This window comes from Talpa europaea, assembly GCF_964194135.1.
Source record: "Talpa europaea genome assembly, chromosome: 6".
NCBI lineage: Eukaryota > Metazoa > Chordata > Mammalia > Eulipotyphla > Talpidae > Talpa > Talpa europaea.
This window is the reverse complement of record NC_140072.1, coordinates 131,253,867-131,266,181: the sequence shown is the minus strand read 5'-3', so window position 1 is coordinate 131,266,181 and position 12,315 is coordinate 131,253,867. Positions and strand designations below refer to the sequence as shown.

The 12,315-nt window shown below is 46.4% G+C and overlaps 1 protein-coding gene across 3 annotated transcripts in view; it reads left to right on the top strand.

Moving 5' to 3' along the window:
- The window catches only part of DOCK9 (dedicator of cytokinesis 9), a gene marked incomplete at both ends in the record, with an annotated part of 234,149 nt that overhangs the window by 48,276 nt on the left and 173,558 nt on the right, over positions 1 to 12,315 (top strand). Inside the window, one exon of one of the 3 annotated variants that reach the window (XM_084234770.1) lies at positions 7,966 to 8,127. The exons of the other annotated variants lie outside the window; for them this stretch is intronic. Coding sequence (XP_084090896.1) covers positions 7,966 to 8,127 — 162 coding nt within the window. Of the gene's footprint in view, positions 1 to 7,965; positions 8,128 to 12,315 lie in introns of those variants that run through there. 3 annotated transcript variants of the gene reach the window in all.

Genomic DNA, 12,315 nt, shown 5'->3' with positions numbered 1-12,315 from the left:
TAAAGTTTACATGTACAATTCATGAGTTTCAGTAAATGTGTAGGTTTGTGTAGTCGTCACTATGACCTAAGTTTACAACATTTCTCTGACCTCCCCCTTCAAAGAAATCTCACACCCAGTTCTGATGCCCAGATGTAGGTAACCACTAATCTGTTTTCTGTCTCGGTAGGTTTTCCTTTTTTGAACATTCATATAAATGGGACCATCCCCTGTGTAGCCTTTGTGTCTGGCTCCTTTTATTTAGCTTAATGTTTTTAAAGCTCTTTTTAAAAATTGAGAAAACATTGACTGAGTTTTAGGTGTAATTAATATTTTCATTAATTAGAGGGAAAGAGGGAAAAGCTTAATATTTTTGGGGTTCATTCCTGCTGAAGAGTGTATCAGCATTTTATTCCTTTTGATTGCCAAAGAGTATTCTATTCCTTTGTCTGGATAAGACATATTTTGTTTGTTGGTTTACCAGATGCTGGACATTCAAGTTGGCTACCTAGAATAATGTTGCTGTGAACATTTGTGCTCAAGTCTCTGCGTGAGCGTGCATTTCATTTTTCTGGGTCATATACCTAGGAGTGGAATTGCTAGGTTTTAAGGTAGCACTTTGCTTAGCACTTTTAGGCCTTGTTAAACTGTTTCCTAAAGTGTATTAGGCTCCTAGCTCCTCCACATCCTTGCCAGCACTCATTACTGCCCGTCTTTTTAAATTTTAGCCATCCTCATAGCCACACACTGGGATGTCATTGTAGTTTCAGTTTGCATTTCCCTCCTGCATCTTCTTACGCATTTATTGGTCATCCTCATAGCTTCTTTGGTGGTCCTGGTCTTTAAAACTGTTTAAGACCTAGTGTCATAGAACAGCCAGGGTCCAGCTAGGATGCAGAGATCATGCCAGTTATTTAACAGCGAGAATTAAATAAAAAGAGTTGTTATTAGTTACAAAGTTGTCAACTAGGTCAGTGGGCAGGTAGGAAGAGAACAAGTCACACATTATAGAGTTAGTAGCTGCAGGGACCAGCCACCCCCCCCCCCCCGGGGGACTGAGGAATGGGGCTGTGCAGCGCTGAAACCCAAGTCCCGAGGAGTGGGCTGCATGGCTGGTGATGGTGTTTCTGAGTCGGAGGTGGTGTGATGAGGATTGTTGTGAAAATGCTGGAAAAACTGCAAACCCGCTTCTGTGGCTGCCCAGAGAGAAACTGCTGCTGTCAAGTTGAAGAAGCATTGCTGGGTGACACTGAGGGACCCAAGCCAGCCAGAAGCAGGCGTCTTCTCCTGCCCCTGCTTGTGTCTCCCTCTGCTGCCCCCTGGCGGTGGGCCTACGCGGGAGCCAAGGTGGCGTGGCAGCCCTGGCAGCTCTGGCAGCCCGGAGGGGAGCAAGGTGGACTGGGGCTGGGGCTGGAGACCGTTGCTTACCAGGGCACAGCCCACCCCTTGGACACTCCACCTGCTGGTGCCCTCCCTAGTGACTGCACACGTGGTGTGTTTCCGACTCAGGCCATGAGCCATGGTGGTCCCGAGAATACCCGAGTTTAGTGGGCTGAGACCGCTCCCTCTCCTGCCTTACCCCACCTTTCCTCTCTGCTTTCCTTTCTAGAATAGACTAGAGAGGCTGCCTTAGAAAGTAACATAGTATGATAGGCTACATTTTGTAAGAGTAAGTATTTTTGGGGAAATGTTCTTTTATACATTGACTGTGTCATTAAATATTCATCTCTTGATTTAATCCTTGGTGACAGTACTTTGTAAGCTACTGGTCTAAGGAGACAAATTTGGGGGTTATGTCTTTGCAGCTGCCTTTGGTTTATCAGCCACACCCGGAGATGTCGGTGCTAGGGGCAGTCTTTGGTGGCTTCTCATGGAAATATCGTTGACATAACAAAGGCTCACGAGTGTGACCACCTGGAAAACGGAACCTCCCGGATTGCCACGCGACTGCCCGCCTTGCTCAGAGTCTGCAGATAGCAGGGGTCAGAGCTTGGGTGACACACCCTCTTCAGGACAGGCCGGGACTACCTCCAGGATGTTTTTTTCTTTAAATTTTACATCAAAAGTGACATTTGCAATGTAGATTGCTGACATTGTTCAGGTGACAAGAATTATGGAAAGGGGGTCAATTCTGTGATTTGAATAAATTTTCAGAACTTCTGTTAATAATTTCTCCCCACCCTTTCTTTGACTTTTTCTCCAAATGGTATTTTTCCTCCTTGGATCTTGAGAGCCTTGTGGCTAAAGCAGAGATGACAAATTTGCAGATGGGAAGACAGCTGCAAAATAAATTTCTTCAAGGGTTTGGGATCGATGGCTCAGTCCTCGTGCCCAGACCTTGCCTGACAGAATGAATGAGCCAAAGTTATTGGCCAGACGAAGGTTTCTCTCCAAATGCTCTGCAAATTTAAAGCAGAAGATCTTTAACTGGGCCTGGTGGAAGAAGTCCCCTTTCCATTCCCTTGGCCACTCTCCTCCCTCTGCTGTGTGGGGGATGCTTCTGGGAGTTCTCTGTGTTGGGAGTAGTGTTGTGTTTGGGAGAAAGAACTGTGGAGGATCAAGTGCCTTCAAGAGAAATTCAGCTTTTAGAGATGCACTCTTGACATGTCCTATTGGGTTTTTAAAACCTGTTCAAAACACCCCCATCCTTCATCGCTTATCATTGAAAGCACCCGATGTGGTGGCTGAAGCATATTCACAGAGCCGGGCGCCCGTCACTGTGGTAAGTTTTTAATAATCTCCAAGGAAACTCTGGGTCCCTTAGCTTTTGCCCTACCCCCATTCCATCCTGCCCAGACCCTTAGTCCTTTATAGATGTGTCTATTCTGGATGTTTCATAGCAGTAGAACCCTACACTCTCCAGTCCTTTGTAACTGGTTTCTTGCACTTAGCATTGTGTTTTCAAGGTTCACCCACATTTTATTGAGGTAGCGTTGGTTTACAATACTGTTTGTGATTCAGAGGTCCATGCTCACACCCCGTCAAATGAATGTCACCCCTTTTCCTTATTTTTAAAAGATTTTTATTTAGTAACGCTTCCTCAAGTTCTCTTAATTTTTTCAAAATGATTTCTAATGATCATTCCTCCTTCACTAAATATATTAACTCCCTTTTCTGGCCCATCTGTGTCATCTCCTTCTTGTAATCATATTTTAAATCCACAGGAATAATTTATAGTTTGATTTATAGCTCCGAGATTCTCCTATGCTTGAATTTTGTGTAAGAGATGCTTGTATTTTTACAGCGACGATCCTCACTCTTTACTATTAATATTTGGGGAAAATAGTCATTTTGGGGTGAGAGGAGGAAGAGAGACCAGCGTTTATTGAGTATATGGTACATACTAGTCCCTGGGTCGGAGGCCCTACTTACCTTTGATTTACCGAGTGAATATAAAATGGATTGGGTGTTGAGAGGCCAACTGATGTAAGGTTTCTTTGTTCAGCAGAATTTGCTGCATTAATATATATGAAATATGGACTGTCAGGGATGGAAATAAATTCTTCTTAGGAACTAGCCATCCTAATGGCATGTAAATAGAATGAACATGCTGGACGAACCCCACCCTTACCTTACGCAGGTTGAGGGTGTGTGTTCCTGTCTTGTGTGGGGTGTTGTCATTGTGTGAGGTCTGCGTCCAGCCTCTGCAGAATGTACAGGATTCCATTCCCTGGCTTCCTAAGGTGGGACCCATGTTCTGACCGACATGGAAGACTTCCATCTGTTTGAGATAAAGTAATAATTACAGTAATAATTCTAGATTTTTTGGGTGTCATTTCAGATTGCTCTGAACCCATATTTTTCTGGGAGAGTATTAAGTAAATCTACCAAACAAATGAATTTGACTTCTGGAAGATATTTACAACAGGAAGACAATTGGCCGGGGCGAGTGCCTCCAGCTGGGTAGGCTTTGAGGGACTCTTGTTCGCTGGGGTCTCTGTGACCCAGTGTTGTTGTGACCACCATGTGGACAGCATATCTCCCCACCTGAACTCACTGTCTGTCCTGGCGGATTGTCCAGGAGGGGGCCCTTTACCAGGTCTAAAGTGCTCAAGGCAACGTTCAGGTCATCCAGTTCATTAAGCAAGGCAGTAAATCCTCCGTGAAGTTACAGGAATAGCTACTTACTTGCTTATAGCAATTTCCTTCTCTCCTGTTATGTCATTTGAACTTGACTGTTGCGACAGGAACTTTGTTGCCGCTGTTCTATGGGACTGGATGAGGGACACAACAGTCGTGGAGCAGGTTTGCAAGGCAAGACTCTGCTGCTTGAACAGAAGGTCTTGTGCCATTTATTAAAAGCACACAGGCTAGTAAAAGCTGGTCCTGCGACAATGGTATGAGGAATCAAGTCTGGAGGGTGGGATTGGAATGGCGGACAAAGTTTTGCGAGGAACAGAGAAGGGGGCATTGTGATCATACATCAAGAGACATTTGCGTCAGAAAGTGTGATGTTATCACAGGCAGAGTTATCCTGAGACCGCCGTGGAGACAGTCACGTAATCAGGTCAACAGCGGCCTGGGTGTCCCCGGGCCTGCCTTGTGACACGAGATACACTCCATAGGTGGTCAAGGAATGCTCTGCTGTGATGTGCAGATAGCAAATAGGTCACAGTTGCCCATGAGTGGCCAGCTAGTAGCCAGCTCATAGGAACCCACATTGGACAACCTCTGAGCTGGGTAGAGTAGATGTTATGCTTTTCCCAGCTCTTGTCTTTAATAATAGCTTTCTTGAGCTATAATTCACAATTGGGACCACCCTGCAGAAATAGGATACCCCCCAAATTTTCTTTAAATGTTGTGACTAATGATACATGTGTGCACAACTCCCCGGGGCCACCCCCACCCCCAGCTGGATATGAAAAGGTTTATCACACAGGCATGTAATGAAGCTCTTGGGGAGAGAGGGCAGCTCCCAAGCGGGTCCTAAAATCTCTTGAAAGAGCAGATACAGGAGACTGGTTTGGGGGTTTTGCAATGGTTAGTGGGAGGGGGGTTCTCATGAATAGTTTGAATTTCCTGATGGTGTCAAAGGAGGAAGCTACCTGTCCCAAACTGTCAGCCGTGAAATATCAAAAATCGAGTCAGGCTCTTTGTTATGTTCACACAAAATTCCCCCTTCTGGTGTTCTATCCACTGGTCTTTATTGTATTTGCAAGACTGTGTTGTGCACGGTGTAGCTGTTGGAAACATTTCATTACTCCTAAACAAAATTCTGTACCTACTGTCACCCTCCCCAGCCTCCCTTCTCCTAGCCCCCGGGAGTCACTAATCGGCTTTCTTTGGCCATGGCTTTGCCTTGGTGGACATTTCATTGAAGCAGAATCACACCATATGAGACCCTTTGCGGCTGGCTTCTTCTTTGACTCTGCAGACATTTTTTGGGCTTGTCTATATCGAAGCACGCACTGGTGCTTCATTCCTTTATGGCTGCAAAAATTCCATGAATGGAGAGACTGCTCTCATCTGTCATATTAAAAGTGATTGATCTGGAACATGGGAGGGTTGAGGCAGTGATGGAAGAGTCTGGCATTCTTATTTGCGGGAGAGAAGGACAGGGGGTTGGCTCCCAAAGGGAGTCAAGGGTGAACTTCTGGTCTTGGGAGTTGCATAATTAGAGGTGATGTTTGAAGATGTACAGGTGATGTCCCAGGCGCAAGATGTCCTCTGTAGGGCACTGAACGGGTGGCGGATAGGTGCCACCCACCTCTTTAGGTCCTCTGATGGAAGTCACGGAAATTGTCATCTTAGGTCAACCCGGATCATTCTGATTCAGAAAAATTCAGTGCAACCAAATACACATTTGGAAAGATTCATTTTGTCCTGCTTCAGTTAGCATGAAACCTGTGTTTCTGGCCTTGTGGAATCCTTTGCTGTAGAATTTTTCTGTTGTTTTTCTTCCTGCTAATTTTTGTTGGCTGGCAAATGATTAATATTTAAAATGATATAGTTGTTTAAATACTTATTAATGTATCTCTAGGAAACATTTCTTTTCCCTTTGAATGGTGGTTAGGAAATGACTCCATTCTCTCCCATTGTTTTAAATATCAACAGGATTTTTTTTTTTTTTTTTTTAAGAACCAAATAGAATATCCCAGCAGCTTCACATCTGGATGGTTACCACTTACAATCCATTGTAAAGTTCAGAATAATCTTTTGTGTCTTAAATAATGTTCTCTGGCTTCTGCACCCGGATGCCTATAATGGATAATAAGTTACATTTTAATTTCTAGCTATCATCTTTTGTTTTGTTTTATCTTTGTTTTGTAATCCATGAACTATCACTTTATTAATGATTTTTCTCGGAGTACAGAAGTTAGATTAATTGGCAAACTGTGAATTCTGAAGACAGGCAACTGAAGTTGTGTTTAGTGTCTTAAAGCCTCAGTGTTCCGTTTCTGTGTAGCTGAGTTTCCATGTTACTCAGCCTCTGATATTGTGATGTCGTATGAAGACATGACTTTTCTGATGTCAGGATTTGTTTTAACCAAATTACCATCCTATATTTCGCATGTCGCTGGTGTTTCTGCTCCTTTGATCTCTTGGCTGTTAGATTTGCTTTGAGTAAAAATACAGGACAAGTGAAACGTATATTTTTGTTCATTATTATGGGACTTAATAGGTAAAGGAGCCATAGAAAACAGAAATTTTGGGGTTATGTGCTTGCATGTCATTCTCTAAAGACCTGCTCTTAACTACATTACATCGGTTTCTATTAGCAACCTGTAAGTACTCCAGCATTCTAATTCACACTTGCTTTGAAATCGATAGATCAACATGAAAACCTTCTGATGCCTATGAAATAAAGAATAATATAAAAACAGGTCTTCAAAGACTAGTAACTTTTTTCTCGGTGTAGGTAGAAGGGCTTCCCCTGTGTGGTCATCATGGTCTTTTCACATAATTAACTCTTCAGTTTTTCAGAAGGAGAATGACAAGAGTCCACGGTCAAAGACAAGCTTCCCTATTAGCTATTCCCAGAGATGCATGTGGGGTAACAGGGTGGCACCGAGCGCAGTCTGCAGGGGACATGTCCCGATTACTCATGTACCAAAGGCACTAGCTGTGTTGGTGGTGGGACCTCAGTGTTTCTTTACCTTCACACAAGAGACTGTCGCTTCTGAAGGCATGTGTCTGCCCAGACCAGGTAGCCCTTTAGCCACACTGTCATTTGCATCTTTGGGTCCCAGCAACAGGAGACTCCTTTTAAGCAGTGTGAGCCCACGAGCCTGTGCTTATGTAAAGAGTGGAAGTGGGCAGAAGTCAAGATTGACATGGCAATTCTGTGTTCCCTGGCGGCTTGCTGTCAGCAAGCTGTTACTCACACATGCACAAGATTGTTTGAAGTGGGCTCACACGTGTTTCCATAGCAGCAGCAGTCATCTTAGTGATTTCACTCGTTTTGGGACTTTCTTTTGCTTCTCTGTTCCTTGCGGCTGCAGGATTAAGCAAACGGCATATTTAGGTCAAGGGAAGAGATGTTTGCTAATATAGATGCCAGGCGAAGCATTCTGGGAGAGTGATTTCTTGCAGCAGATGAGCATTCTTTGTGCCTTCCAGCAGCCTCTGCAGCAGGGTGGCTCTGGTACCGGCTTTTCCATTTTGGGCAGGTTCTGAGATTCAGAACAACCCCAAGCAAATCCCAGGAGCTGGCAGTTTTCTAGTAAGCCCATGTGATTCTGCTGCTCCGTCTGAACAGGGAAGCAGGCTACCGGCAAGACGGCTCTAAAGGTTTTGGTGCATCCGAGGTGTGTCATCTGGTCTTTGCACCACCCTCCTGCTTTACACCCAGAGCCGGGATTTTTTTTTGTCAGGCTGTGGGCAGGAGCGGATTCCAGCCTGACAGCTCGGAGCTTCCCTTCTGTTCCAGTGCCGGCAACTGCTGGTCATGAAGATGGTACGGGGGAGCCCGTTGGGAAGAGCCAAGGAAGATGATGTGGAAATGGTGTAGAGATTGCTAGAAATCTGCACGGCCACACCTTGGGGATGGGCTGCACTACTAGTGTGATTCTGTTTAAAGGCATCCGCACTGTTTTTGAAAGAAACTGTGCTTATATGTGCAAACAGCCAGGAGAGAATAATGCCCTTGAATGTGCAGCCTACAATTGGACAAAAGAAGATTCAGAACTATTGATCTCCTCCTGTCTGGTAAATGCCGCCTTGCTTAATTCACAAGTCGTGTCATGATGTTAGAATAAACTGGTCCTTATTTGTAAAGCAAATATGTTTTCTCAGCATGTTTATGTCTACATATAAGTAGCTTGTATGCATAGATGGGTAAGGAGTGGCCGTAAGTTTCGGTGGGGGTTGCCTTTTGCATGTGTGATGCTGTGCTTGCATGCTGAGCCCCGCAGAGAGGTGGCTGGACTTCAGGTGTGTGCTTACAGAATAGTTTGTTCTTGGTCTAGTCCCAGAAATCCCCCCGCAGAGTGTGTGTTTAGGGTGAATATCGAACCCTTACTAGGGCTAGTGAATTATTCAGTCCCTTTACATCTGAGTCTTTTACTTGGCTAGCTTGTTCTTCCTAATGGCTTGCGGTCAGTCCTCGGCCCCAGGGGGAGAGCTTTAAAGGGAACAAGAAAGAAACCTGCAATGAATGTGAGAAAAATGGTTTACTATTTTATTTTTTAAAATCTGCTGTTGGGGATGTTTTCGGGCATAGACTGAGAGCAGAAGGTGGCTTGTGGGCACGCCTGGCGTCTTCCTCCCTGCACGATGCCCGAGGAGGGGTTGAGTCCCGGATGGGTGTGCCTCTCCATGCCCTTCTTGCAAATCCCAGACTCACGAGGCAGCTACATGCCGGTCTCCTCCCCGCTCAGGATGTCTTGCCATTTCCCCTTCTGTTCGCATGACAATTTTTGAGAAAGCGGGTGGGGAGTGACGCCTGGGAGGGTTCTGTGTGTGAGCCTGGCCAGCAGCCGCTTGTGTGGCAAGGGCGAGGTGTGCAGAAGCACCCGGACCATCACAGGTGGCCATTTGGGACTGAGAGGGAGAGCAGGTGTGCCGCAGGCACCTTGGGGTCAGATGGGGTCACCCCAGCCTCACAGGAGCCCCTGCAGAGGATGCATTTTGTGGAGGGACTTGTGTGACATTAGCTCCCCAGATGCTTGGGGGGGACAAAGGGAGAGCTGCCCGGGCGCTTCAGATGCTCGCGGGAAGGCGCTGCCGTGTCTGGTACGGGATTAAAGTGGTGCCATATTAACTATTCAATATTTTAAACTCTAATGTGTCCTGGAGCATGATTTTGAGAATGACTGCTTTCAGAGGAGAGAAGGACCAGCTCCCATTAGTGCCATCCAGAACCCTGGCTGCCCGGGTAACGGCCACCCCGCCTCTGCTGCAAGCCCTGCAGGCCCCCCCTCGGCCCCTCACTGGCCTCTGGTGAACCCAGGAGACTCTGCTGGTTTTTCTTCTACTTCCATTGCATGGGGTGGGGGTGGGGGACAACCTGCAAGGGCTTTGCAGGCTGGGACAGGATCTGCAACACCACCTCTGTGCATGGGGTCTGGCATCCTCTCCCACCGTCCTGGCTGCACTAGTGGACCGAGCAAGGCATCGCTGTGCATGCCCATGACTGAGGTGCTGTGGGTGGGGAGAGGCGCCCTTGAGCTGATGGCCACGTCTCCGTGCTGGAAGCAGCAGCAACACTCTTCTGCTTGGGTCAGCATCCAATCCAGAATCCAGAGTCCTGGTCCCCGGCTCGCCCACCACTCCTGACTTCCTCCTGCCACCTCCCTCTTCACTTCTTCCTCCTGCCTCATTTCCTTGCCTCCTCTCGGCCCCAGTCTCTCCTCCTGGACGCATACATGGGTGTCCCTCTGTTCCTCCTGGCTCCCATTCACTCTCACTGAGGCTTCCTTGAACATGGTGACCTTGAGCACTGGTGACCTTGAGCCTCAAGAGACCGTGCGAGCCCCCATCATACCCTCCACTGAGGCCCTGTCAGAGTTTCTTCTTAGTATTTATCTCTACCTGACACACTTAGTCAAGAATAATAGCATAATTGCAGTGATAGTTACTAGTAGTAGTACGTAGAGCAGTAAGCGCGACAAGAATAAGATCCAGGGTGGCTGGGATTTTTATGTTTTACTCATTGTTCTGCCCCTACAGCTAGAACAATGCCCGACTCATAGCCCCCTCCCCCCCTTAGTGTGAATCCAGATGGAATGGTTTTATTGTCCTGAACTTGAACTTGGAGAAGCTGCTAAGAAGATAGGTTCTAATCACTTATTCTAAAACCAAAGTCTTTAAAAAATTTTTTTGCAGTTTCCCCCAAAGCAGAGCTGGCTCCTCTGTGATCACCTCCCCGAGTCTGCTGTCCCTTCAGCACCGAGAGCTGCACCCCCAACCCTGTGGTCTGGGAGCTATTCAAGGGGTGGTGTCCACACTGACTGTCCTGTGGGTTTGAGATGGTCACGACAGAGGACTGGTGATAATGTCTTTGGCTGTATCCAGACCAGCCCTGTTGAGGCCTGCTCCATGGCACAGACATTGGGGGTCTTTTTACCCTTTGGTTTGAGCTGCCAGACCCTTTCTTGAGCACCCCCTTGGCTCAGCAGTGGTAGCCTGGCCTCCTCGGGCCACTGGGGGTCCTTACCAGGCTCCTCTCCCTGGCTGGTGGTGGCTTCTCCAGCCACGTGCGACTCCAGCCTTGCCTGTCAGCAGGTCAGAGCTGTTCTCCACCTGCTCCCCAGAGTCTCAGGTCCCCCACTCGCCCCATAGTCACTCAATGTACCAAACCTTGTAGAGGGAAACTAATGTTTGTGACGACAGCCAGAAGAGGGGCTGGGGGTGACCTGATTGCCAGAGTGTCCAGACCCCTGCCCATCAGTGGAAACCCATGGTGCGGTCTGCTCAAATGGCCGTGGCGCACCTGGTGCCCCAAAGCTGAGCTGTGTTTTCTCTCGGGCTCCGTTAAGACCATCTTGAGTAGCAGACTTCAGAGGCCGATGCGAGGATGTGGCTCATTTTGTTTCTCGCACAGCAAGAGGTGCTGGCGTTTGGTGGTGGAGAGAGCCCTCGTTGGAGGCAGCCTTCGGGGTTCAAGCTACAAATCTTGCTGCGTGATGTGGACAGTTTATTTCCCTGCTCTGCGCCTGGGTCTCCTTATCTGTATATGCGGATCAGACTAGTCTCTTAGGGTGGCGAAATGAGTGACTGTGTCCAAACTGCTTAGGACAGTGTCTTGTGCATGTTCGCACTGATTTTTAGCTGTTAATATAATTATTTCCAATCTTTAATGCTCCCTTTATGAAGCCCCGGAAGAAATTTTTCTCTTCATACTCTGAATGTTGTGTTTTTCCCAAGTCACTATATTATTTTTTATTTTATACACATTATGTGATCGCTGGAACTTGTGTCAGCCCCCTCGCCTGGTGACTGTTAAAAGATTTTAAACTAAGTTCCAAATAATTCTCATAGCTACATTGTCTTTTCAAAGTAATACTTTTATATATATTATTGTCCTTAATCTTTGCTTTGACTCCTGGGTTACTATTTTATCACCGTCTGCTTTTTCTTATCTGCTTGTTAAAATACTGTCCCTCTTATTTGGTATCTATTTGTATAAGTCACCATAAATCTCTTTGGAACTAGGCAGAGTATGAATTAATAAGCTGGATGTATATAGTGAAGAAAAGGCCCTTGTATCATCGTTAATATTGGCTCTGAGGTGAAAATCGGATGTCCCGAGTGCAGACTTCAGCTTTGTAAAGCTCTAGCTGTGCGATCCTGTTAAAGAAGTTTCTTCTCCTTTTTTTTTAATTTATTTTTTAAATCTAAATTACCTGAATCAGCGGAGTTGGGATAGATTTTATTCCTGAGTATAGATTCTTCCTGAAGTCTCCCTTTTCTAAATAATTGAATTTATTAGTTCAGCTCATTCAAGAAATACCCTTCAGCATCACCTGTGCCAGGTGCTTGGTGTGCCGTAGTGGTGAGGAAGCTGGGGTGACCATTGGAAGGCTGACGTGGGCTCTGCCATGGACGCCAGGGCCAGCGCTGCCCGGGCGGCTTCCCTGAGGAGGGCAGCCTGAGCGAGACAAAACACTTCCCCCCCGTTTTTCCTGGTCTCTGCAGGTTTGGGATGGGCCCAGCCTATGGATTAGGACTTGGCCAGTTTTACTTATAACCATATAAAATAATATCCCCTCTTCTCTTTCTTTAAGTCACAATTGCATTTTATTTATTTTTAATTTTAAAAACTTTTATTTTTAAAAAATCATGTCTATTGAGCCAACATTGATTTATAACACTGTTGTAGGGGTGTAGGTTCACACCTTTGCAGATGCATGTCCCCAAACCACACTCGCCACCAAAGCACCCCTGTCCACTCAG